At 39.1% G+C, this 27,425-nt stretch overlaps 2 protein-coding genes across 13 annotated transcripts in view; one reads left to right on the forward strand and one right to left on the reverse strand.

Annotated features, from left to right (window-relative positions):
* CASK (calcium/calmodulin dependent serine protein kinase) overlaps window positions 1–27,425 on the forward strand; it is a 414,387-nt gene that overhangs the window by 241,377 nt on the left and 145,585 nt on the right. For all 12 annotated transcript variants that reach the window (XM_054005578.1, XM_054005605.1, XM_054005628.1 and 9 more), the window contains exon 6: window positions 18,286–18,388. In XM_054005578.1, coding sequence (XP_053861553.1) covers window positions 18,286–18,388 — 103 coding nt within the window. The remainder of the gene's footprint in view (window positions 1–18,285; window positions 18,389–27,425) is intronic.
* Window positions 10,403–14,254, reverse strand: GPR34 (G protein-coupled receptor 34). Its single transcript, XM_054005684.1, has 2 exons — window positions 14,185–14,254; window positions 10,403–12,475 (listed from the first exon to the last, which is right to left on the reverse strand). The coding sequence occupies exon 2, from the start codon at window positions 12,446–12,448 to the stop codon at window positions 11,312–11,314; it is 1,137 nt and encodes a 378-aa protein (XP_053861659.1). The 5' UTR covers window positions 12,449–12,475; window positions 14,185–14,254; the 3' UTR covers window positions 10,403–11,311.

A 27,425-nucleotide genomic window follows, 5' to 3' on the forward strand; every position in this document is an offset into this window, starting at 1 on the left:
CTCTGGGGTACAAGTTGTTTTATGTTTGAGACAATCGCAAATTGTATTACATGTAATACTGATGTTACTTAACTGAGTTCATATATTGTAGATAATTTTATTATTGGAATTAAAAAAAAATTTAAAAGTACTCCCAACAGTAAATACCTTCACCGAAATCCACAAAAACAGGGAAATTCAGGGTGGAAGGGATAGCCTTTGGCTTGATAGTCTAGTCTTACCTATTATGCAATATTATTATATAGCAGTGGTTCTCAAACTTTAGCAACCCCCATTTTGATTTAAAATTTTTCACAGACCCCCAAGCCGGCTTCTTATTTTCCTTGGGGTGCTCAAACCCCACTCAGCCCCAGGCCCCGCCCCCACTCCATCTCTTCCCTCAAGACCCCACCCTACCTCTTCTCCCCCTCTCCCTACCCCTACTCTTCCCCACCTCTTTCCACCCCTGAGCGCACCCTGTCCCTGCTCCTTCTTCCTCCCAGCCCCTCCTGCATGCCACTGAACAGTTGTTCCGCGGCATGCAGGAGGCACTGGAGGGCAAGGGAGGAGTTGATCAGCAGGGCCGGGGGCTCTGGACGTGACTTGTGGACCCCCTGGAATACCCTTGCAGACCCCAGTTTGAGAACCGCTGATGTATAGCATATGCAAAATGGGCAAAGAATTTTAACGTGTTTTAAATTGGTTATAGTTTAGGATATTTTGTAAATATAGTGCCACTAATATTATTGTCTCACAAATATGGATTAACTGCTGTGGAGCTACAACTCTGATTATGCTTCCAAAAGAACAGTTGAATAGCATGTGTATGAGTTAGTGTAGTATCTTGTGACTATTGATGCTTTAAAAAAAAAAGTTCTGTAGTAAAATTGTAGGTTTGTTTTATTATGTATATGCATTTGAACTGGGCAGGAAAACAGTTTTGCTATCCAACAAAGATTTCTGAAATTTCAAAAAAATATTCCTTGAACATCTGTGTGTGTGTATTTGTGTCTCTCTCTCCCCCCCTCCGCAGCCTGCCCCCAAGAAAATCTTCCTGATGTCAGTCATTTTGACAAAATTTTCATTTCCTGACCAAAAAAAAGTTGCATCAAAAAATTCTGGCCTAGGTCTAGTATGTAATGCTGTTAGAAGTGGCATTTCAGCAAAGTACTTAGATACCTCTTTAAGTCATGTTGAAGTCAAGTGCTTTGTTGACTGAGGATAGTGTGAGATCTGTGAGTAAATATTTTGCTCATTTGGGACCAGAAATGTGTAGACATTGCTCTATTGATGCCTATTAATAATTTTGCAATTTCCAGTGACTTTGGCTAAGTTTTATAATTCAAAAGTGAAACTTAATATATTAATTAATATAACTGTATGCAAAAGGTGATGGGCACATCCCAGAAAAGTGTGTTGCATTTTTACTGTCCACAGGAGTGCATGGGCAGGGATATATATTGTAGCCATCTCTTCATAACCTGCTATGTAGTTACTACAAATAGGAAAATAAAGCAGGCTGTTCACTGTCCTGTGCTGTCCATGTATCTGGTATACACAGTACAGGTAAAATAACTTTCATCAGACATTTGAAAATCTTCCTCAATGATACTTTTGTGTCTATCTTAGCTTTAAAATTTTGTTCTTGGCCTTGTTTAGGATTCAGGTCATTAAATAGTTTCAAATAGTTTCAAAATTATTCTAGTGAAATTCTTCATGCTGCCTCCAGAGGTGTCATTTTATCAAACATGCAAAACAGGAGAGGGAAAAAAAGCTTATATTAATTATAAAAACGTTGACTTTAGAATTCAGCTTTTACATTTAAACTACATTTGGAAGTGGTAGTCCCAGAAGAGAATTTTCACTATATTCTGTTACATTACAATTTAATTTGAATTTGTTTTCTTCAATTTATATGCATCTGTGTAGGGTTTTTGGTAGAGTTGCCAGAAAAGTTTTCCCACATATAGAATTTTTTGTAGATTTTGTGAAAAAACAAGAATTAATGTAGTTTTTTACTAGCTTTAATCATTTGCAAAAATAAAACGTAAGTATTACAGTGAAGATGAAGCTGATAATCAAAGGGGTAAATTCTGCTGACTTCAGCTTTTTGCCTTTGCTTGCTTTCTTTCTTTCCCTGCTGTCTCTCATTCCACAGTGATCAGCAGAGTTCACATTTGTAACAGGGAGAGCTCGGAGAAAAGTATCTCAGGCAAAAGTATTCCAAATTTATCAGACTTTTCATTGTCTGATCTTGCAAATCATGATGATTTTGCCTTCCATAAATTTTAGTGGAAGGAATAGTTTGTATATTTGAGGGTTTGGACTCCTCGCCCCTTCTGGGATGCCGCCTGATATACTGGGTTTTCACTGAGCCCCTCTTGCTCCACCACCTTGACCACACACACACACACCCACACACACACACACACACCCATGGAATCACACAGAGGCTGCAAATAGCTCTCTATGGAAAGGCTAGGAAATTGCCCAGCACTCACGTGCACTTCCCCAAAATAATATTGTCTTGCACTGTATAGAAAGATCTGCACAGCGCAAGCTCATAAAAATCGCCCTCTCCCTCAATGTGGAGAGAGACATGCACAGCTTCTCCTCCCCTCCCCCAGATATAAATTGCACAAGCTGGGTTATGTTATAATCAAGAAATACGTTTATTAACTACAAAAGACAAATGTTAAGTGATTATAAGGGATAGCAAACAAAACAAAGCAGATCACTAGGCAAATAAAACACGCAAACTAAGCTTGATTCACTAAAGAAACAGGTTACAAAATGTAATTCATCACCCTAAATGTTGACTTAGGTAGGATGCAGAGTTTCTGTAGCATAGAGTTCGTTATTTCTCTTACAGACTAGACTTCTGTCCTTCTCTCTTCAGGTACTTTTAGCAGTCTTTCTTCTTGGGTGGGAACGCAGTGAAGGGAGAGTCCTGATTGCCTTGCTTCCCAGCCTTAAATAGAATTTACATAAGGCGTGAAGCCTTTGTTTCCAGTGGAAAAGTACCAGCAGTGACCAAGATGGTATTTTGCATCAGGTGATATTATCACTTGATCTTGCAGTGTTGAAGCAAGTTTACAGTAACTCCTCACTTAACATTGTAGTTATGTTCCTGAAAAATGCGACTTTAAGCGAAACGATGTTAAGCAAATCCAATTTCCCCATAAGAATTAATGTAAATGGGGGTTAGGTTCCAGGGAAATTTTTTTCAATAGACAAAAAACTATATGTTATATAGATATACACACAGTATAGGTTTTAAACAAACAATTTAATACTATTCACAGCTATGATGATTGTGAAGCTTGGTTGAGGTGGTGAAGTTAGAGGGTGGAAGAGGGAGGGATATTTCCCAGGGAATGCCTTGCAGCTAAATGATGAACTAGCACTCGGCTGAGCCCTCAAGTGTTAACACATTGTTGTTAATGTAGCCTCTCACACAAGACAGCATGAACACGAGGGAGGGGAGACAGCATAGCAGACAGAGACGTACACACGCCTTGTGTGTGGGGGAGAGAGAGAGAGAGATGCACACTGGCCCTTTAAATAAGCTGACCCACTTTTAAGTGCATTGTCTTTTTTTAAGTGGATCAGGAAATTGAGACAGCAGCTGCTGCCCCAAGCTCGCTCGCTCGCTTTCTCTCCATCTGTGTCCCCTCCTTGCTCTATGTGGAGAAGGGGTAAGCGGGGTGCAGGAGCAAGGGAGAGGGGGACACCCTGACATAGGCCCCACTCCTTCTCCCCTCCCGCCCCCCTGGATAGCATGCAGGAGTCTCTGGGAGCAGCTCCAAGGCAGAGGGCAGGAGCAGCACATGGCAGTGAGGGGAGGGACAGCTGAACTGCCAGCAATTGATAGCCTGCTGGGCAGCTGCAGCACAGGGAACTTAGGGGAGCGGGGGGCTGCCGGTCCACCCTGGTTACAAATCCCCACCAGCTAGTTGCAACGGGCTGCTCTTCCTGCAAGCAGTGGACAAAGCAGGCGGCTGCCAAACGACATTAGAAGGGAGCATTGCACAACTTTAAACGAGCATGTTCCCTAATTGATCAGCAACGTAACAACGTTAACCGGGACGACTTTAAGTGAAGAGTTACTGTATTTGCAGTGTCCACAGGAAGGAACTCTAGGAAGATGGGAGATACACACCTTTAAAGACTCTGTCTTTTTCTGTTGACCCATCAAGGCTGATTGCTTATTGTCTGGTGGACATTTCCCAAGTATACACACAGTTGTAATTATTACATATTTAATATTCCTAACTCCAGACACAGAAATGATGCATACATGCAAATTGGAGAATCTCATTCAGTAAATTATAACCTTTCCAATAATATCTTACAAGACCCACCTTGCATAAAATATATCTTAGACCATATTCATATCATCATAATATTTCTATGAAGAATATGGAGTATCATGCCACAGTATATTTTTCTCCTCTTGTTAAAATATGAAGACTTAAATTAAAGCTCTGTTGCCAGATAATGCTATAAAGTGCCAGCTTTATTTTTAACTGGAGTCAGAAGTGACAGTATGCCAATATCACAATAGAATTTTGAAGAGGACACAGAATGGTTACAAAAGACAACACAGGCAGTAATATGTTGTGGCATTGCTTACATCACTCTCATTAAGATTGTTAAAGCTCAGTATTCTAACCGACTCTTGACTTCTTGTTTAAAAATAAAACTTAGTGCGGTCGATTAATCGCAGTTTTAATAGCACTGTTAAATAGAATACCAATTGAAATGTATTAAATACGTTGGATGTTTTCCTGCTTTTTCATATATATTGTATTTCATGTATATTGTGTGTGTGTGTGTGTGTGTGTGTGTGTGTGTATATATATATATATAGTTGAAATCAAAATATTTTTATTACAAATATTTTCACTGTAAAAATGATAAACAATTTTTATTAATAAACAATAAAGCAATCTCTTTATCATGAAAGTGTAACTTACATACGTAGATGTTTTTTGTTACATAACTGTACTCAAAAACAAAACAATGTAAAACTTCAGAGCCTACAAGTTCACTCAGTCCTACTTCTTATTCAGCCAATTGCTGAGACAAACAAGTTTGTTTACATTTAACAGAAGATAATGCTGCCCTCTTCTTATTTACAATGTCACCAGAAAGTCAGAACAGGTATTTGCATGGCACTTTTGAAGTCAGCATTGCAAGGTATTTACATACCAGATATGCTAAACATTCTTATGCACCTTCATGCTTGGGCCACCATTCCAGAGGACGCTCGTTTAAAAAAAATGTGTTAATTAAATTTGTGACTGAACTCTTTGGGGGAGAATTGTATGTCCCCTGCTGTTTTATCCGCATTCTGCCATATATTTGCCGTCTCGGATGATGACCCAGCACGTGTTGTTCATTTTAAGAACACTTTCACTGCAGATTTGACAAAACGCAAAGAAGTTACCAATGTGAGATTTCTAAAGATAGCTACAGCACTTGACCCAAGGTTTAAGAATCTGAAGTGCCATCCAAAATCTGAGAGGGACGAGGGGTGAAGCATGCTTTCAGAAGTCTTAAAAGAGCAACACGCTGATGCGGAAACAACAGAACCCAAAACACCAAAACAGAAAATCAACCTTCTGCTGGTGGCATCTGACTCAGATAATGAAAATGAACAGGTGTCGGTCTGCACTGCTTTGGATTGTTTTTGAGCAGACCTCGTCATCAGCATGGGCGTATGTCCCCTGGAATGATGGTTGAAGCATGAAGGGACATATAAATCTTTAGCGCATCTGGCACGCAAATATCTTGTGACGAAGGCTACAAGTGCCATGAGAATGCCTGTTCTCACTCTCAGGTGACGTAAACAAGAAGTGGGCAGCATTATCTCCTGCAAATGTAAACAAACTTATTTGAGCAATTGCCTGAACAAGAAGTAGGACTGTGTGGACTTGCAGGCTCTAAATTTTATTTTTGAATGCAAGGGGTTTTTTGTACATAATTCTACATTTGTAAATTCAGCTTTCATGATAGAGATTGCACTACAGTAATTGTATTAGGTGAATTGAAAAATACTACTTTTGTTTTTTTACGGTGCAAATACTTGTAATCATAAATAAATTTAAAGTGAGCACAGTACACTTTGTATTCTGTGTTGTAATTGAAATCACTATATTTGAAAATGTAAAAAATATCCAAAAATATTTAAATAAATTGTATTCTATTATTGTTTAACAGTGCGATTAATTGTGAATAATTTTTTTCGTCTCTTGACAGCCCTAATAAAACTTTTTTAAAAAAAGGTCAGTTCAACTGTATTTCTCATCTTCCAGTAACACTGCAGAGTTTCAAGTGCTATTGGTCCCTACTCCCAAGCAGAGTTGCTCCCTACACTCAGCCAGGAGAGAGAGCGAGAGAGACAGAGAAGGTACTTAATTTTCTGATGGTGATGCTCTGGTTCCGGTGCTCTGGGAATTAAAGAGCCCTCCTCTCCTTCTATGCATGTCCTCTGTACTAGAATCTGGCCCTGTCTACATGGTGCTGGGGCCCTGTTATAATTTTGGTTCTTTCATCCCTTGCCCAGACTCTACGGCGAGCCCTCAGTTGGTCTAGGGATTTATGTGAGGAGTGGAGATAGGGCTGGCAGGTAACAGTTGCACATTGTTCCCACTACCGCTGCAGGGAATATGCAAGAAATTTATTTTGGCCTAGTGAGACTGTAGTGTCTTCTATGAGGAGCCTCTCCATACATACTGTGCAACACATGCATCCTTTCTATGTATATTTTCAAAGGTAGTCTCAGGCTAGGTGGTCCCTGCTGGAATTTCCCAGTGCAGGGAGTGATTTGGCCCCTATTGGTTGCTGAAAACAGTGCTGCTCTTTTGGGGGGTATCAAGACTAAATTCACTGTTGTTTAGGGGAAGTTAGTTATTCACTTCAACTCTTAAATATACTATTGAATCACCAGAATAATTAACATTTCACTTCTCCCATATTCTCTTCCCAGAAAACATACCAATTTACAAGTTAAAACTAGGAGTGTAATTACATTGAGTATGAAAACAAAAGTTGTTTACTAGAGCCAGAAACATTTTTATATGCTGATAACTCAAGCCAGGTCTTTATTCCTTAAATTTTGAAAATACTTTGCTTAAGATTGGTCTTTCTGTATGTTTTAGAATAGCTAAGCTATTAAAGGATTTGTCAAGTTTGACAGGTCCAAAGTGGAATACACTCAAATGTTTCCTTACTTACCTTCTGTGTGTGTGTAATGTATATAGTGTGAGAGTACGTGCGTATTTATAAAATTTAGAGAAAGATAGAGACATAGTAATGATGTTGCACCCATTGAAGTCAATGGAAAATTTGCCACTGACTTCAATAGAAGAGCAGCCTGAGGCCCATAAAATGTATATAGAGACATCTGCAGGAATCCCACTGAAATCAGTGAGGGTGTCACAATCTGGCAATTATGAGGAATAGTACTTCAAGAATAGTTGTATTGAAATCCATGTACTACTCAGCATGATTAGGAGTGGCAGAGTAGGTATTGTACAATGCCCAATCATATTGGTTGCCATCTTTGGGATGAAATGTAAAATAGAGGTCCAAACTACTTGACATTCAAGTCTCATATCATGTGATACACTTCACAGGTGTAGAGGGAATAATCCTGGTGTCTTAGCCAAATTTCAGTTTAAGTAATTACAGTCTGCCTGCTTGGATTGTCATGTATAGAAATTTGTCCAGCAGAATAAACGCGCATCAGAACACCTCATTATATAAAGGCATTTTGAAATGTGATTCTGATACCATGATGTAACTTTCCACAGATGTCCAATGTTATTTCAGGATCTGTTATTCCACAAGGTTGATTTACAGGGCATGATATTGTACCATCCAAACTGATATAACTCAGTTCCAGAAGAGAAAAAGTTGAAGCTTATAGCCTACCTGAAATTCTCTTTCGATTTAATAGGATAAGGTAGACACTTCCTGCCTAAAAATGTCAACTTGTCTCTCTTTGTTTAGAAGTTGCTATCTTCCATTTCATACTCTGTGTGTATATGTAATAGCATGTAAAGTAATTTGGGGTCCCCTAGAATGAAAAAGTTGTATAAATGTAAGTTTTTAAACAATTAAAATGAAGAAACAAAACAATTGGAATTTTATTTAAAAGCAATACCAACAAACACTATTATTCATCAAGAAATAAGTACAGATGTGTTTTTACCTTTACTTTAAAGTTTCCAAGATTTATCAGTACACCATAGTAGAAAAAATTTAAACAAGATCACTGGTTAAAATCCAACCAAGGTCAACATCGGCCAACATCATTATTATCAGAAGGCTTTTTAATTAGAACAGGGTGACTTTTTTTGGCCAAAACTTTTTTTGATCAAAAATGCAGATTTGGGTTTAGGGAAACATTTCAAAGTTGTCTACTTTGCCAAATTGTTTTAGTCAGGACAAAACTTAAAAAAAAATCATTTGGACATTTTCTTTAAACTAAACATTTTGATTTTTTTATTCAAAATAACTTTTTGAAATTTATTTGTTTTAAAAATTAAAATAAAAAAAAATTTTAAAGCTCAGAAACAAAACACTTAGTTTGGGGTTGAACAAAACATTGCATTCAACCCCCCCAAAATTTCTTTTTAGACTTCTGGTTCACTGAAAAAAAATTTTTTTAATGATCTTGGATGAATTTACATCATTTTTTTTTTCATAATTTTTGGAACTTCCAGCAAACCAAAAATCAGCTTTTCACACAGTTCTGTATTTAATGGCCTGATTGAAATACATTCATGGTCTCAGATCAGATCCTAGTATACAAATTTGTACATCAGAAAAGTCACAAATAAAATAGCACTTATTGGAACTTTTGGCAATCTTAACATAGCGGTTGTGTTAAGATTGAATCACCTCCGCCTCACAAAGGTGAGGTTAGCATTAAAATTTGGTAGGACAATATGGAAAAGTTTAATTTCTGCTGTCTGTTCTGTACCTCTCCTATATATGCTCAATGTCAGTCTCCAGAGCAGTATGTTTCTCAAGTAAATCACACACAAATTATTAAAACAAAAAAGCCCACCAATACGTCTGATAGGCTCAAAGCTTGCTTCTTATAGCTTCAAAAATGAATAATATTTTTCATGTTTCCTGATTGCGGAGTGATTACTTGCTTTTTTACAAAACAATATTACAATAACAAAATTAATGATGATGGTTTTAGGAAAACAAATGTAAAACAGGTTTTTCTATAATCAAGAGCACTTTTCCACTTGATTTTGGCTCCCCCCAAAGGTGACATTCAGAACAAATTGAAACTTTGTGAATTCTCATGCTACTATTTGGTTCACTGAAGATATTCCAGAACGTACCATTATGATAACACTGTTTCTATAAATGGTAACCTTTGAATGAGGTTTCTAGGTTTAAATTAATGTATTCTAAAAAAAAATAAAAAAAAAATTGAGTGTCTTTTCTTCTTTCTTTGTTCAGTTCCCTCCATGCCTAGTGAGTAGGGATATTCAACCTACTTTCAACCTGTACTTAACTGAACATTTTATTTTTGCTTTTCGTTTCATTTGTAGTTTATGTTGGCTAGTTCTGGTTGAAAAGAAATAGAAATGTATAAGCAGTTTGATTTGTGAGTGCTCGAGAGAGAAGGATGCAGTTCCTTGTGGGCTCATAGGCTAGAGTGTGGAAACAGAGCAAAGAGACCATATGACCTACTGGTTTATGGACAAAGACATAACTGAGATATGATTGTCTGCCAGTTTTAACATTCTTTCTGAAAAGCAGATTAGAAATTGCTAAAAGAATCACTCAGGAACTACACTAAAAATCAGTCTTAAATATCATTTGTATGTATTAAAATATTCAAGAAAAATGCAAATGCTGATACTGTAAGTAAAACTTAAAATAAAATTATGAGAATTATTTCTAAAGAAGATACAAAAGATACCCACAGTTTTGAAATATAATAATATACGGTTACCAGTAATTGTGGTTTAGTGAACACATTTATATCCAAGCCTGAACAATAATAGATTCACAGAAAAACTACACTAAAATGATGTCCAAAATGTGAAAGAAACAGTGTGTGAAATCTTGGTTCCATTGAGGACAATAGGAGTTTTGCCACTGACCAGAAGCAGGATTTTCCCCAGTATTGAAAACATGCAAGTTTAGACATGCAACATGCCACCTTAGGACCCAGTCTTGCAAAGATGTAGTGAGCAGTCACATGAGGGTTTCATCAATTTCAATACAACTACTCACTTGAATAAAGTTACTCAAATTTTAAAGGATTAGACTCTTTATTTTAGAGTTTAAAACAAAATTCAGGTCTGGCCAGCATTGTGGCCTATCACATTAGAGATTCAAGTTCCATTCTTAGTCCAGCTCCCTCCCTCCCGCCCTCCCTAGTCATCAAGGCTAGTTTAACTTTGTTAAAAATTTTACTCAGCCTACACACATTAACTGCATAAATCTGCTTGGTTTTAATCTTGAATTGGGCTATACAGTCCACATTTAATATTTTATTATTTGCATAACATCATTGGTGAGTGTGATACTTTAGTCATGTAAAAAGACATGGTCTCTGCCATAGGTGTATTATATTTGAAATAAATGTTTTTGGAAATATACAAGGAGATAGATATTAACCTCAAAACATAGGTGATTGGGATTGAACAGAGACCAGAACTGACAAAACACTGCTCATTTCAAATCCTCCTATGATACATTTTGCTGAAAAAGTTAGTTTAATAAATGCAGTTAAGATGCTGATTTATTTTTGAAGCCTTCTAAAATATATTTTTTTCAAAGACGGATTTATAAAATCTGTAATACATCAGTTTCATAGTTGGTTTGAATTAGATACAGATAAAGATTTACTTGTGAAAAATTCATCCCATCATATGTGCATAGCTAGTAGTGCTAATAAATGTGTACCAAGTGTTTATGTGTGTAACGCTTCTTGCGCGCACATCGAGGTCACATTTTGAAAATTTGCCCCTGAAAGAAAGTGCTCTAGATGAATCCTGTCTTAAATGAATCTTTACATGAAGGTTTCAAACTTCATATTGATTTGTAATAATAAAAATGTTAAGCTCTTTCTCACCAAAAATCATTTTTAATTTGTTTAAGCAGTTGAAGTATGAACTCCCATATTTGTAAAAAAGGAAGGAAAGGAGGGGGGAAAGGCTTTTCTTGAGGCAGTATTATCAGCTCTGTTTTGTTGTACATTCCTATACACATGTACATCCAGTGTCGATTATCTAGTAGATTATCTGCTTGTCTTTTCAGGAAGCAATTGTCCATTATATTTAAGCAATCAGATGAGGGAATTTTTCTTTAAAAAGCTTGAATGGGGGGTAATGGTAGTTGCAGTATCATGACGAGATTGCCCAGGTTTCATTTCTGAAATACTATCACTCACACTTGAGTCCCCATGAAGTGTTCTACAAATAAGTCGGAATACAGTCTTACGAACACTGCTGGACATTAGGAAATACATAACTGGATCTAAACAGCTGTTGAAAGCTGAAAATAAAAGCATTATCTCATTGCATTTGTGAATTATCTCCTTCCAGTTACAAGATGTGTGTTGTAATTGTGATGTAATGTAGACAAATCGGAATGTGTGAAATGGTACAAAACACAGGGTGAAAATAATAAGTACAATGAAGGAATTTCTTGCCGTGGTGCTGTACTTTCCAGCATTGGGGAAATCTGCTCTTTTCTTGGAAATTTTCAGAAGGTTCTCCGCAATTTTAATATATGAAAGTATTAGGAGAAAGAAAACTATCCAAAAGATTATAGCAAGAATATAGTTTAAACTTGCCTCCATTTTTGCATTCTGTTTATCTCTGTAATGGAAGCACATAGTCGAATTGTATTCTTCCCTCTTAACAGACTGAGCAACTGTCATTATGAATGCTATTACTGCAATTGTCCACAATATGCAACAGATATTTCTGCTTCCTGTAGCTGTTAACATTTTTGGACGTCGTATAGACTTGTTAATTTTTACATAACGATCCACGCTAATTAATCCCAGCAGTATGATGCTAATGTACATGTTCATATAAAATAGGGTTCCTACAATCTTGCAGAAAATCAATCCCAACATCCATGTGTTTTTGTTAATATGATATAGTATACGGAAGGGGAGGCAGAAGATCAGTAGAAGGTCTGCAATGGCTACGTTAAGCAGGTAAATCTGGATAGAATTTCTTTTGTGATTAATGTAGAAAAAAGCAAACAAGGCTATAATATTGCCAACCAATCCAATGACAAAAATAATGGAGTAAAAAATGATGAAAACAAGAGACAAGGAGCCTTCATTTATGAGACAGACAGTATCATTTGGGGCTTCCGAAGAGAAGTTTCTGGTTAGCTCAGTTTGGTAACTCCAAAAGACTTCCTTGTATGAAGAAGAGTTCAGGAACTCAGATGAAGTTGTCTCCATCGTCTGTTCGAGCTTTCTTACACTGTCCTATAAGGATGCAAAGGGAAATACATAAGAGTTGTTCACTGTGGTATTAATTTTGTATGTTAAGTTACTTTGTCATAGGTACAGTCTTAAATCAAATTATTTATAGATGTTTAAAGGCAACAACCATAGTAGCAAATACAACTATCTATAATTTATTAAGTACCATCAGTTGTGCAGAAGAACTTTCAACCAGATTTCAAAATTATTGAGGCACTCGTATATTATAGCCTCTTCTTTTCATACTTCCACTGAGTGTGCAAAAGCAGATGCTGAAAGAAAATCATGCAAAAATTCATTTATAGTTATGTTGTAATTACTTTTTAAAATATAACTCTTTTTGTGTGTTGTTTGAAAAACATTTTCTATGAGGGAGAGGCAAGACAAATTCTACTTACATTTTTTTATTTTGTTGTGTATATTTATATTTGTTCCATGGAGTGCTGAGTTATTTTCACACCATCTCTAACTTTGAGTTTGGGGGGGGGGAGGAAGGGCAGGAAACCACAATAATACCAGAAGACAGATGCTCAGCCTTGGCTTCACATTAGAGTTAAAAAATATATTTTTAATAGAAATGTCTAAAATAAGTGTTATCCTGAAGGGGAAAAACAGCAATGAAAATAATAGAATGATGTACATTTGATCAGATGTACATTTGACTGATTTCTTCACTTTTGTACTTGATTTGTATATGTATTTCAATATTCTACATATTTTGCTGATGACACTATTTAATCTGTTAAGTCTCTCTTTTGACATTAATTTATTTGAGTGCTAATGGGTTCTTTTTGTTTTTTTGCATAAGAGCATATGTCAAAATATGGAAATTAAAATACTGGGTTACAAAGTAAATGACAGTTTCATTGAGTTTACAATTTGCTTTTTAAGCCAGATCTTTGGTTTTGATAAACTCACAGTTTTACACTTGTTTGAACTCTTATCACTCTAACAGAACAACAGATTTTGGGGGGTAACGGTTTGGGGTGGGGGAAGTATCCCAAATTCCATCTTATAGTAAACTTTCATCTATGTATTAACTCTTTAAAATGTAGAGTGTAATTGAGTATGGGATACAATTTTAACAGTGCAGATGGCAACAATATAATACAGAAGAAAAAATCTGAATATTGCTAAGAGCTAATAACAAGCATAAAGATGTACACTTGAAAGATTCAGAATAATTGAATGGAAGATCTAAAATATTTTTGTATACCATGTTGGCTGTTCTTGTGACAATAGTAAGTACTGAAAATGACTTCACACTATGTAAATAATTTTATACAGATTGTCATCTTATTATATGTCTACAATATTGTCATACTGCATTACTTAGGCCACAAACTATTGTAAAAGAAGTAGGTTTGATCTAATAGAGAGCATGTTTATTGCAATTGTACTCTTCAAGACCATCTTTCACTTTGCTAATTTAAGCTCTGTTAATGGGGAGGGAGGAACCTTGATACTATGATTTATATAGTTTAGTTTTTAAACAAAATAGAGAAGTGAGTATTAAGTTATATAAGTATTGCAATCTTTTCATCTGCCAAGACAAATGCTATCACAGATATCAAATCAGACATAATTTACTTAAATTTTGAGGCTTGTAACTAAATGTGTAAAGTTCCTGAATGGTCAGTAGTACCTTTATAATCCTATATTTCATCTGAAATTTGATTTAGCATATCTTTAATTAAAAGCGAAATACTCACATTCTGATTACTTACGGACCTCTTCTGCTGACTGTTTTCTAAAACACTGTAAAAGGAAAGAGGAAGATAATGTGCATGTCTTATTAGAAAGCTATAGAAAAAGCTTCTCTGTGATAAGAATCAGCCCAGTCAGCTAGATAAACTTCCCGTGTTGCTGTGGTGATGTTTCTGGCAAAGATTTTTTTTTTTTTTAAGGTTTTTACAGCTTATAAAATTGAGTCTCGGTTTAAAATAGTAGTTTTGTTTTTTGCTGAATCTTAGTCAGTTTTTCTGTATATATTGTTTTGTCCAAGGCTCAATACAAGAGTAAGTGGACATTTTGTCTTTTGTCTAGAAACTTTTGATGGTTTCCTTTTGGAAAAATAATTAAGATGCTGTTGGCTTGGATGTATCTGCCTCCAAAATTCTGATAATCAAAAACTACAATACCACATCCATAATTTGATTTGGGAGGGAGTCAAGAGCTGCCTCTGGAATCTTCAGCTTTCAATTAGGCTAATTAGGAAGCTATATCTTCTTATCGGGGCTACTATTTTTTTCTTAAGAGTTTGAGTTTTATACAAAACAGTTCATAGGAATTTTGAGTGTGTGCTTCAGGTTCTGTGCCAATATGGCTCCTTTTTGCTGTTCCAATGCCAAAAGGCTTAAATGGTCATTTAACAAGCTATCTGGAGATTCTTCCAACACGTGGTTTTTGTAGCCAGGGATAAGAGGGCATGTCTGCAGTATCATTGCACTCCAGCTCCTAAAGCAGCCCTCTTGGGACCATGGGCAGCCAGGCACAACTTAGAACATCCCTGAAGATGCTCTAAGATGTTTTGTGGCCTTCACTGATTCCAGAACTGGGAAACCACAAAGGTAGCATAGAGTCTCATTTGGTTTAATGGTTTTTTTAAGTTGCACAGGAAGGTTGTTGTGAATAAGCTGTAATATAGTTTATACTCAAAAAGAACAGGAGTACTTGTGGCACCTTAGAGACTAACAAATTTATTAGAGCATAAGCTTTCGTGGGCTACAACCCACTTCTTCGGATGCATTTGTTAGTCTCTAAGGTGCCACAAGTACTCCTGTTCTTTTTGAGGATACAGACTAACACGGCTGCTACTCTGAAACCTGTCATAGTTTATACTATTTCTTAACAGAACTAAACCATATACTGATATAGAAACACATCCCAGGGATAAGGGATTGGGAAATGTAGGGTGATACTCCTTGGAGAAGTATTGTTGACTGGGATATGAAAGAAGGTGTTTTCTACCATGTGTTTTTCTTTTAATATCCTGAATTAAACAGAATATTTTATTGTAGTAGAAATTGTTGAGCTTCATCAAAGAGAGCCTCCAATATAAAATAATGTCCATGTAATTAGTCCTTATGTGTTTTTGGCCAAAGTAGATTCTTCCATAGTTGTACTCATCCATAGTGTGTTCAGCCTTACATATTGGGAGGTTGTGTAGCAACTCTTCCAGATTCAAGAGATCAAGTTCTTTTTAACCGTATATGATGACTGATAAATACTCCATAGTTAGTTTATTAAAATGCAGCTGGAGCAATAGAAATGACTGTGTAACAAACTGTCCTCTTATTCAATAAATCTGTTCCATGTGTGTCAGAGGTTTAAGCAGATTAATGGCAGTGGCACTAACGTTAATTAAACCTGTCAGTTATTTATTATACAAGTTCCAACCTTTTCCAGAAGTTTGGTACTAGAGAGCAAGTCCTAGTACATATGGCAATACATTCCTGGAAACCCCAGAATCACCCAAGGGGCTGGGGAGGGATACAGATGTTGCTCATCAGTAGCTTTTAGTTTTTCAATTTCTGCAGTAAATTATTCTCCAAAAAGCAATATGTAGTTTTGACATTGATCCAGTTAAACATGCTAACCTTAATATGATTGATTTGACAGTTGTGAGGAGACGCAAAAAATGCTCCAAGGGTTCATTGTGCATGTGGAGCAATTTATAATCCTGGGGGAATTCTGAACCAAACAATTAAAAATTCTGCACACAATATTTTAAAATTCTGCATATTTCATTTGTCAAAATAACACCATAGAATCATGTCAGTTTCAATTATTTAGGTAATTTATTTCAAAATACCTGTCAGCAACTATGTTTGTAACAATACAGACACACAAGTTCCCCCAGATAGAGAGAGTTAAAGAAACCTCCATGACAAACCAGTTCATGTTTCTCTGCCCCCTCCCTCCCAGAGCCCAAGCAGGGGGCCAGACACCTGCACCTCTTACCCTCCAGAGCTCCACTGCAGGGCTGCCCCCCAGCCCATCACGCATTCACTACCCACTCAAAGCCCAGGGATCCTGAGGGAGAAACAGCCTAATGCTGGGTTCCAGGCTTGTATAGAGTTTCCTGCATGCTGCCTCCTTCCTTCAGGGCGGGGAACTGCAGCTTCCAGGAACTCTCCAGCTCCCTCCCACCAGCTGTTTCTTCTGTTGGGGAGCTGGGCTCTGATGGATCCAGTGGCTCCCTAGTGGCGGCCAGCAGCTCTGCAGCCCATTTCTGTGGCAGGGGGAGAAAATTCTGCGCAGAACATTAATTCTGTGCAAACTCTGCATTGCTCAGTGGCACAGAATTCCCCAGGAATAAACTTAGCTAGATATATTAAATACTGGCTGCTGTTCCATAGCAGGTTATATATGTGTGTGTGTGTATGGGCTGTCAAGCAATTAAAAAAATTAGCACTGTTAATAGAATATCATTTATTTACATTTTTTTGATGTTTTCTACATTTTCAAATATATTTATTTCAATTAAAATAGAGACTACAAAGTGTACAGTGCTCACTTTATATTTAATTTTGATTACAAGTATTTGCACTGTAAAAAAAAAAAAGAAATAGTATTTTTCAATTCACCTAATACAAGTATTATAGTGCAATCTCTTTATCATGAAACTTGAACTTACAGATTTAGAATTACTAAAGCATGAAGGGGCATACGAATGTTCAGCATATCTGACACGTAAATACCTTGCAGTGCCGGCTACAAAAGTGCCATGCAAATGCCTGTTCTCACTTTCTGGTGATATTGTAAATAAGAAGAGGGCAGCATTATCTCCTGTAAATGTAAACAAACTTGTTTGTCTTAGCGATTGGCTGAACAAGCAGTAGGACTGAGTGGACTTGTAGGCTCTGAAGTTTTACATTGTTTCGTTTTTGAGTGCAGGTATATAACAAAAAAAAAATCTACATTTGTAATTTGCACTTTCACGACAAAGAGATTGCATTACAGTACTTGTGTGAGGTGAATTGAAAAATACTATTTTGTTATATATGAAAATGTAGAAAAAATCCAAAACTAATACATTTCAATTAGTATTCTATTGTTTAACAGTCATTAAACTGAGATTAATTGTGATTAATGTTTTTAATCAACAGCATATATATATAATTAATTTTGCATTGATACACAAAGATTCCCTAACCTCCTGCCCCAAAATAGTTGCATAATACTATTAATTCCTGTATTTTCCATCTCAGTATTATTGTTGCTATGAATTGTGGAAGAGTAGAAGCACAAATGCCATACAGGAAATCCATATCAACACCTGAGTTGTTTTTTTTATTTTTTCCCCAAGGTCACTATTTCCTAGATATCTCATACAGGCAGCTTGCTTCCCTTTTGCAGGTTGAAATTTGTGCTGGTTATGTTGGGATGGGCTTGAGCTCCAAAAGAAGGTTGTATGTTGTTTATGTGAAACATAAGGTCTCACAGAGACGGGATGTTTCTGCTGGAGAACTGGATCCACATCCTGCTGGAAAAGTTGGCAGCCTTTCATGACGTTCTTATTCTTCATATTGTCGTGACTTCAGGCTGTGTTCTCTGTGAGTACTGACTAGCCCTGATGAGGCCTTGCTGTGTTAAGGCAAGACCAGAGGGAAACCAGCATGGGGTGAGGTGCTTATGCTGTACCAAAATAAAAGTTTGAAATGAAGAAGTAAAAAAATGCCAAAGTGGCCTCCATTTGACAGAAAAAATCTTAAGCTTCTTTTTGATATATTACAAAGATATTTTCAGTTCTTCAAGCAGGTTGGATTTTTTTTTGGTATAATCATGTCTGCTGGGTTTTCTCTTTTCAGCCACACTGCGTGCTACTTGCTTCAAAGGAGAATTCAGCACCTGTAAAGCTTGGTGGTTTTGGGGTAGCTATTCAGTTAGGGGAGTCTGGACTAGTAGCTGGAGGTAAGAATTTTATTTTGTGTTTTGCCTTCAAAACCTTAAGCTACTGAGTGTGTGTGTAGAGTGCTATAGCATTAAAAATGTACGTTTCCAAGAGGAACATGCCCTGCAAATTAAAAATTCTGCAAACATTTTAGTATGCAACTCATGCACTAAAGGTTTTATGAACTTTATAAACACATACTTGATAAGTCTAAATTATTAATTTATTAATAGTATACCTATATTTTATTGTGTAAATATAAAGAGAAATTCCCTTAAAAATTACAAGTGTAATTGATCAAGTTACAGCTGAAAAAATCAGAAATTCTTCCATATCAGTATGTCCTTTCATCACAGTTGACACACAAAAAGAAACAACTGACATTAAGATTGAAATTAAAGCCAAGGAAATTGAATTAAGGGTTACTATAGCAACCTTAATGATGCTCTGTTGTGCCCAGGTGTTATAACACCTACACTTTCCTGTCATATATTGTGGTCACATGAGTTATAACCTGTGGATCTTTATAAATTGTAATGCTGTAGTATGGGTATTGCATTCGAGTCTGTTTCTTGATACATATATATTTACTGACAGAATGCTTACATTTTTCTGTGAATTTTATTTCCTCTAGCTACCTTCCATATTGTTCCAGACAATAGGGTTATGCGATATTCAGCCTGCACAGATGAAGACCCAATCAGTTTTCTGATGACTTCATTGCCAGGGTAGGGGATTGGTGCCAAGGATTTCATTAGGTTTTCTTTCTACAACAGGGGAGCAGTTGCACTTCACCTCCAAGCTTCTTGAAGTGCTGCCTCAACTTTCTCTCCTCTAATGCTTGAATGGATCTGTTGCAATCTGGCTTCTGTACACTCCACTGAAACCACTGACACCAACAACCATCAGTCTCTTCTGGATATGTCTGAGATTCTCTTCTCTGTACTTGTCCTTCTGAGCCATTGTTTTTGAATAAGATAATTATTTCCTTCTGCTCCATTTGCTTTTTTCCTGAGCTTTTTATGTCTTTGTGCTCTCTTGGTTTTCACCTTTTCCAGCAGCTTCTTCTGCATCTCTGCTTCTTCCCCTTTTTCAGTGATATTTCTTGAGTTTCTAGTTTTGATTCTTTCCTTTTCCTCCTCTGTTGCTGAGTGACTTTATCCATTCCTTTTGCTTCAGCTATCATTACAATGATGCTGGTCTTACATGCCTGACTCCTTCAGACGTCTTCTTCTGAATGTCCAACCATTATCCCAAGTTCCACCTGACAAAAACTGAATTTCTCCCAAAGATTCTTTTGACCTTCCCTTTTCTGTCCCCATGTACAATTCCATTATCCACCCATGAGTGAGGCACTCAGCCTCTGTGATATCTTCATCCCCTATCATTCCTTCTTCCTGTGCTACTACTGTTTTTAAATCCTGTTGGTGGCTGTTTTGAAGCCTCTCTAAAATCTGTCCTCCTTAATCCCCAGTGTGAAAATCTTCCTCTATGTCTTGGTCATAGTTTGCCACATCTAGCTTTTTTGCTGGCATCCGATTACCATCAGCTTCAAATTCAAATCTGCTGCTGCTGCTTCTTCTTCACCTTCCAAGACCCTACAAAACTTCACCCCACCTATGTATAGTATCAAGTCTTATTTGTACTCCTCCTCCTTAAGAGACTCCTTATCTTTCTCCTCTCATCTTCATGCCCTCTTTCATTCTGTTCCTTATTCTTTGAACAGCATTCCTCATGTCTGGCAAACATCCTCTTCCTCCTCCAGAAATCTTTCCTTAAAGCATACTTTTTTCACAAAATTTTGGAAGGATGACTTCTGCAAGAATTCTTCTCTTCGACCTTACGTCATCCACTGTATATCATATGAGTCTGAACTGTGTTGTCTGTAATCTTCCTGGGAGCAGATTATCTACCTGCGTATTTGTTCAGAGTTTAGTATGCTGTCAGCACTCATCAATAAGCTCTATTTGTTCTTCTAGTTTTATGTACTGTAAATAAGTTTTGTTTTGTAACTTTAAAAAAATGTTTCATCACTCCTCATCTGTCAGGAGTCTCCTGTATGAATTATGGGAGCTAAAGACTTTATAGAAGAACAGGGAATTTATCAGCAGCATATCATCAGTTCCAACTGTTTGCAGTCACAGATGTAATTTTGAAATAGAAAGTTGCAGTTTCTTGAGTTCAGAAATTAACTCTGCTTCACATAAAGAGTTAAAAATTATATTTCTCCTCAGATGCAGAATGCTATGTATGTGCTGATTTTTTTTTTTTCAGTCAATTTTTTTGAAGAATTGTTGACTTAGGGAGTACAGTCCCCACACTTTCTTGCTTCTGCTGACTTTAAAAAGTCTGTGTGTTCCTGGCCTGTAGTGGTCTTCAGTAAACCTTAAAAATGTGCAGTAGCAGAATTGCTGCAGATGCTAGATGCTCACTGACATTCACAGGTCCACAGGGGAGCAGCAGAAACTAGTATCATATATACTGCATGCTTGTCTACATGGGGAAATTTACTGACCGAACTATGCTGGTATAATTATACCAGTATAACTCCCCAGGTGGACGTGCTTATTCTGGAATAAGAGTGCCTTTTTCCAGGGTATGTCTACGCTGCCCACGTTACAGCACGTCATGGCAGCGCTCTGATGTAGGCAGTATAGACACGTTTTATGGCCAGGAGAGCTCTCCCCCAGCGATTTAAAAAAACCCAACACCCCAAACAAGCAGTGGTAGCTTTATCACTGGGAGCACAGCTCCCAGTGATAAAGCGCTGTCTGTCCTGGCACTTTTCAGTGCTAAAACTTTTGTCGCTCGGGGGGAGGGAGGGAATTTCACACCCCTGAATGACAAAACATTTTAGCGCTGAAAGTGGCAGTGTAGACACAGCCCCAGTTTACTTTGTCACTTTGAAAGTGGTAGAAGATAAACCACTATAACTGCAGTGGTGTAAACTACACTGTATACCAGAATAAGTATAGCAGTATAAGTATACTGGTATAGTTCTGCCAGTAAATTTCCCCATGTAGACAAGCTGTTGTTCAAAAGCCCCTCATTTTACATGTAGATCAGTATTTTTGCAGTGATTTCTCTAAAATATATATAAGTATATACATTTGAGTTCTTCAGATTTATTTTTTATTTATTTTCATGGGAAAGTGCCTGTTTTCTCTACAATTTTTACAGAGACATGTCTGTATCTGACAAGCCCAAATTGCACACAATCCAGGAGAACACAATTGGAGAGAGCAGTTACATCCTCAAAAATCTATTAAGCTGCCTTTGAAGGAATAATTTTTACTTTAGTAAGGCCTTGAATATACTGTTACCAAAAAAGAAACTTTTTACCACTGTACAGGATTTTTTAAAAACAATTCTGTAATTCTACTGGTCAAGACAGTAAATTCAGTTTCCAGGTACTTGAGATCAGGCCAGGCTTTCACTCTCAAAATTCTTCCACTTCTTAACTTAGAGTCCCTTTTGCTTTGTTTGGAGGAGCCTTATCAAGCTAATTCATCCTTTCAAGCTGACAAAGCGTCATTAACATAAAAGCCTGTGAGGATGTTAACACTGTACAAGTGCGTACTGGAGATAATTAACAAAAGGATTCACTCAGGAATTTTTAGAAACGCAGCCATGGGCAATTTATTCAACTCTCAAGTCACCAGAGATTATTTTTAAGAGTCTGACCATTAAGGACACAGTACAAAATCTTTTGGACATGGAAGTCATAGTTCAAAAAGAAATGTGTGGAAATACCACTGTGTTCCCTTTAGTGCCATTAGGAAGAAGCAAGATGTATTGTGTTCTGAATTCACTGTAAACAAAGATGGAATTTTCTCTGTATAGAGAATACATATGGATTGTCATACTTTGTGAACAGCAGGCTACTTTCATAGAGGAAGGTGTCTGTAAATATGTTGGGAACAGTTCAACATATCTGCATGGTTACAATGTGATTGGGGAGGCAGGTGGAACATAGCAAGTTAGTGGTTACATGGATGTAAACTCACATCCTTGTGATCTCTGCTTCTTTTCTAGGAAAGGTGTTCAATATTATGATTGTCAATTCTTTGGAGTTGTGTCTCAAAATACTTTCAATGATGTATGTTTTCAGCAGCAGGAACTGTAGATCAGATAGAAACACGTCTATACTGTCAAGTCCCCAGGTTTCAGTTAGGTTATGGGGTAAAAGTATGACAGAAAAGAAGCACTGAGTCCACCAGTGATTTTTTTTTTCCACTTAGCTTATGTATTTTCTCCAAAGTTGAGCTAGTACCATTAACAAAAATGGATAAGTGCAAAGAAGGTAAACATATTGGTAGTTCTGCACTGGCTACAGAGGTCTTGAAACTCAGTGTTCATCTGGATAACAATTCCATTCACTTCATTACTAGGAAACAATCTTCAAGGCCAATTGTGCCATCCCAGTCCAGTACTGATTTTGCTCAAGGCATAACTGCTAAATATTAGTTACCTAAGAAAGTTTCCCCCAGGATCATGTAATATCCTCATAGATCAAAAAAATCAGCTTCATCTTACTAGAGAATATGATGTGTTCTCTGCATAGGGTAATATGCAAAAAGTCAGTTCTCTTGGTGCTTCACTAGCCAGCATTCTAGAATTCTGACCAAAATAGCTGAGTAAGAGACTATCGTATAATTCCCTGAAGATCAGACTGTGGCTTTTGGGACAGTCTGAAAAGTCCTGAATATTGATGGTTTCCCATCCATATGTAATTATATTCTTGGTGGGGCTAAATGCTCTACATTAACTTGCTAGACGTTTCAGAATATTTTATTTCCATACAGACTAGATTTTTAGTAGCCATTTGCTCTATATTATAATGTTCAAATTATGTGGCACATTGTTCCTTACATTTTCTAAGGGCAAGTTAGTATTGTAAACACACAATTCCTTCATTTATCCCCAAAATTTTCTTCTTTTCACCTAGATAGTACGTTAACCCACTGTATGGTGAGAAACCTACGTAAACTAGATTTTAGGAGGAAAATAAAAATTTACTTTGACAGTGCTTTGACTCTGACAGACTTCATTTTATTCAAAAGATACAAATTGCCAAAAACTCATTTCTGCATCTAGGTGGATTTCAGAGTGCATATTGCAGACCTGTGTGGCTAAACAAAAGTCTATTCATGAATTAAGGATCAGTCTACTTTCTCTATAGCAGTTTTGTGGGCAAGGAAGGCCCGTGCATCAATTGTTGTAACTTATCTGGACACCATGTAGTCTTTGCTTTTATACGTTTTCTGGACCCTACAATCTAGATATCTAGTCTAGAGATACATCTTTCAAAATAAGGTTTCTTCAAGCAGTAGTCTCTACTGAAATTGAATAGTATTTTTTTCATTATCTAGTCATCTCCCTCGCACCTGCTTTAAAAGTTTCTATTGTCTGGAATAATGTGGAAAGGAATTAGAGGCAGTAAAATTTGACCTATCTGATCTAGTTTGTGATTCCTTTATTCCTTCCACATTATTCTAGACATCCCACTCTTTTTGGAATTCCTTAATTTAAAAACATTTTACTCTATTATGAGAGGTCGGATGGTGATGTTTGTTAGTACCTCACATTTTTTTCCCTAAAAATTATTTGTTCCAGTTGTTTCCTTATACATCGTTCAGACACTACTGGTGTTGAAAGAATCTACTACTGATATCTTGGTCATCAGTCCCCTGCCTTAGGGTTGACAAAATCTGATTGGGTCTCTATATATACTCTTCTTGTGGAAAGCATAACCCTATTGTCTGGAATAATATGGAAGAGTCATAGAAACTAAATGATCAAAGGTAAGTCAAAATTTATCTTTAGCACTTGTGAATGGTTTTAAGATTGGCAACACTGGAGACTGAAGCTCTCTGTTTATCCACAGAACACACAAAGCAAAATTATCAATTGTGCAAGCTTCCTCACATGACATGGTAATGTGCCTCAGAACTGATTGATCTGGAAGGGTCCCCTTTAATGGTGAGAGGGCATAAGTCTCTGTATCTATTCAGACTTCACATTCTTTGCTGAAACAGGCAACATAAGATCATTTTGTGATGTTGATATTTGTCAACAGGAGATTGGACAGACTGCCATCATATTCAGCACATGCCACTGAAGAGCCTTCAGATGGTAATGACCTTCAGTTACTGATCTGATTTGACCTAGATCAAATTAGAGTGTGACCTAGAAGCACAAAGCTATGTTACCCATTATAGTCTTCCAGATCATCCAGGCCCCCAAATATTTTCTTAGTAGTAAGGTATATAATGCTGCCAACTGTCATGGAACACTCTGATTAAAAATTATATCATCTGTGCTCTAATATCATGGACGTTACAGGGAAGCCATAATTCTGAATTTCCTCACTTTGATCTCAGTACTAATGTTCTAAAGTGGTGTTTTTGCTAGTTTAGTGTCTTTTTAATAGCAGTCCAAATTGCAGTTTCATCCTTTTGTCTGAGTAAAGGGGTCTCCATAGACTTGCTTGCATTAAATACACCTCTACCCCGATATAACGCGAGTCAGTATAACACGGGTTCGCATATAGCGCGGTAACCCCAGGGCTCCGGCAGCGGGGCTCGGGCGGTGCTTTAAAGGGCCCGGGGCTCCAGCTGCTGCGGGGAGCCCCAGGCCCTTTAAATCACCGCTGGAGCCCTGCTGCTGCTGTCCCGGGGCTGCGGCAGCAGGGCTCGGGCGGTGATTTAAAGGACCCGGGCTCCCTGCAGCAGCCAGAGCCCGGAGCTCTTTAAATCACCGCTGGAGCTACCCCGGGGCTCCGGCGGCGCTTTAAAGGGCTTGGAGCTCTGGCCGCTGTGGGGAGCCCGGGCCCTTTAAATCACCGTCTGAGCCCTGCCGCTGCTACCCCGGGGCTCCGGCAGTGGGGCTCGGGTGGCGATTTAATAGGCCCGGGGCTCTGGGAGCCCCGGGCTCTTTAAATCACCGCTGGAGCCCTGCCACCTCTACTCCGATATAACGGGGTTTCACCTATAACGCGATAGGGATTTTTGGCTCCCAAGGACCGCATTATATTGGGGTAGAGGTGTATCAACTAAGTTGTGTATAACATAGGGTTACCATACGTCCTCTTTTTCCCGGACATGTCCAGCTTTTCGGCAGTCAAACCCCCGTCCGGGGGGAATTGCCAAAAAGCAGAACATGTCCGGGAAAATGGCGGCTCTGTTTAAGAGCCCGGCTGCCTGAACGCTACCGGCTTCGGGCAGCCCCGTGCCTGGAGACCCTGCGCCGCCGGAGCCCGGGAGGGGAAGTGCCCGGCTGGGGGCGCAGGGTCTGTAGGCACGGGGCTGCCCGAAGCCGGTAGCGCTCGGGCAGCCCGGCTCTTAAATAGAGCCGCGGGGACTGGAGCCTCCAGCCGCCGGGGCTGTGTGTAACTGACACAGTGTCAGTTACACAGAGCCCCAGCCGCTGGAGGCTCTGTTTAAGAGCCGGGCTGCCCGAGCGCTACCGGCTTCGGGCAGCCCGGTGCCTGGAGACCCTGCGCCCCCAGCCGGGCACTTCCCCTCCCGGGCTCCGGCGGCGCAGGGTCTCCAGGCACGGGGCTGCCCGAAGCCGGTAGCGTTCAGGCAGCCGGGCTCTTAAACAGAGCCTCCAGCGGCTGGGGCTCTGTGTAACTGACACTGTGTCAGTTACACACAGCCCCGGCGGCTGGAGGCTCCAGTCCCCGCGGCTCTATTTAAGAGCCGGGCTGCCCGAGCGCTACCGGCTTCGGGCAGCCCCGTGCCTACAGACCCTGCGCTGCCAGCGCCCGGGAGGGGAAGTGCCCGGCTGGGGGCGCAGGGTCCGGAGGAACGGGGCTGCCCGAAGCCGGTAGCGCTTGGGCAGCCCGGCTCTTAAACAGAGCGGGGGCGGCTGGAGCCTCCAGACCCCAGGGCTCTGTGTAACTGACCCAGTGTCAGTTACACAGCGCCAAAGAGGAGAAAAGCCTCCAGCCGCAGGGGCTCTGTGTAACTGACACAGTGTCAGTTACACAGAGCCCCAGCCGCTGGAGGCTCTGTTTAAGAACTGGGCTGCCCGAGAGCTACCAGCTTCGGGCAGCCCCCTTGCCTCCGGACCCTGCGCCCCCAGCCGGGCACTTCCCCTCCCGGGCTCCGGCGGCGCAGGGTCTGGAGGCACGGGGGCTGCCCAAAGCCGGTAGCGCTGGGGCAGTCCGGCTCTTAAACAGAGCCTAAGAGGAGCAGAGCCTCCAGCTGTGGAGGCTCTGCTCCTCTTCGGCTCTGTGTAACTTATACAGTGTATAAGAGTAACTTATACAGTGTTACGCAGAGCCGCCGGAGCCCTGGAGGGGAAGTGCCCGGCTGGGGGCACAGGGTCTGGAGGCAAGGGGGCTGCCCAAAGCCCGAGCGCTACCGGTTTCACGGTTTGCTGGGCAGCCTCCAGACCCTGCGCCCCCGGCTGGGCGCTTCCCCTCCCGGGCACCAGCTGCGCTGGGGAAGCGCCGGCTGGGGGCGCAGGGTCTGGGGGCTGCCCGGGAAACCGTGATGCTGGTAGCACTGGGGCAGCCCTTTCCCCCTGGCTGGGAGTGGGAGGGAGGAGGGGGCGGAGTTAGTGTGGGGGAAGGGGCGGAGTTGGGGCGGGGCTAGGGGTGGGGAAATGGGCGGGGCCATGGCCCGTGGAGGGTCCTCTTTTTTTATTTATGAGATATGGTAACCCTAGTATAGCACAACTAACCTTTAGGGTTACCGGATTATTTATATATCGAGGCTCTGAGAACTCCTTACATTCTTCTTTTTTATAATTGTTTTAAAATAAAAAACATTTTCTTATGTTTATTTCTTGGATGTGAGGAATAATAGAAAATACCGTGTTTTTCTTACATTTACATCAGTTCATTGGGAAAAAATGGAGGAGGGCTCAGCCTGGTTATTGGATGAAAGAGTTCCTTGTGCATCAGAAGGAAGAAAGGGAGTTATCTGGTGTCTACAAAGGAACAAAGACTCCTGAGGGCCTAAGAGACTGTTTCATTTAGAGAGGAAACAGGAGGGACCCTAGTGTGAAGATTGTTTTATTGGAAAAAAATCCTTCTATATTGGAGTC

The sequence above is a fragment of the Malaclemys terrapin genome, chromosome 1, assembly GCF_027887155.1.
Source record: "Malaclemys terrapin pileata isolate rMalTer1 chromosome 1, rMalTer1.hap1, whole genome shotgun sequence".
In the NCBI taxonomy this organism is placed as follows: domain Eukaryota; kingdom Metazoa; phylum Chordata; order Testudines; family Emydidae; genus Malaclemys; species Malaclemys terrapin.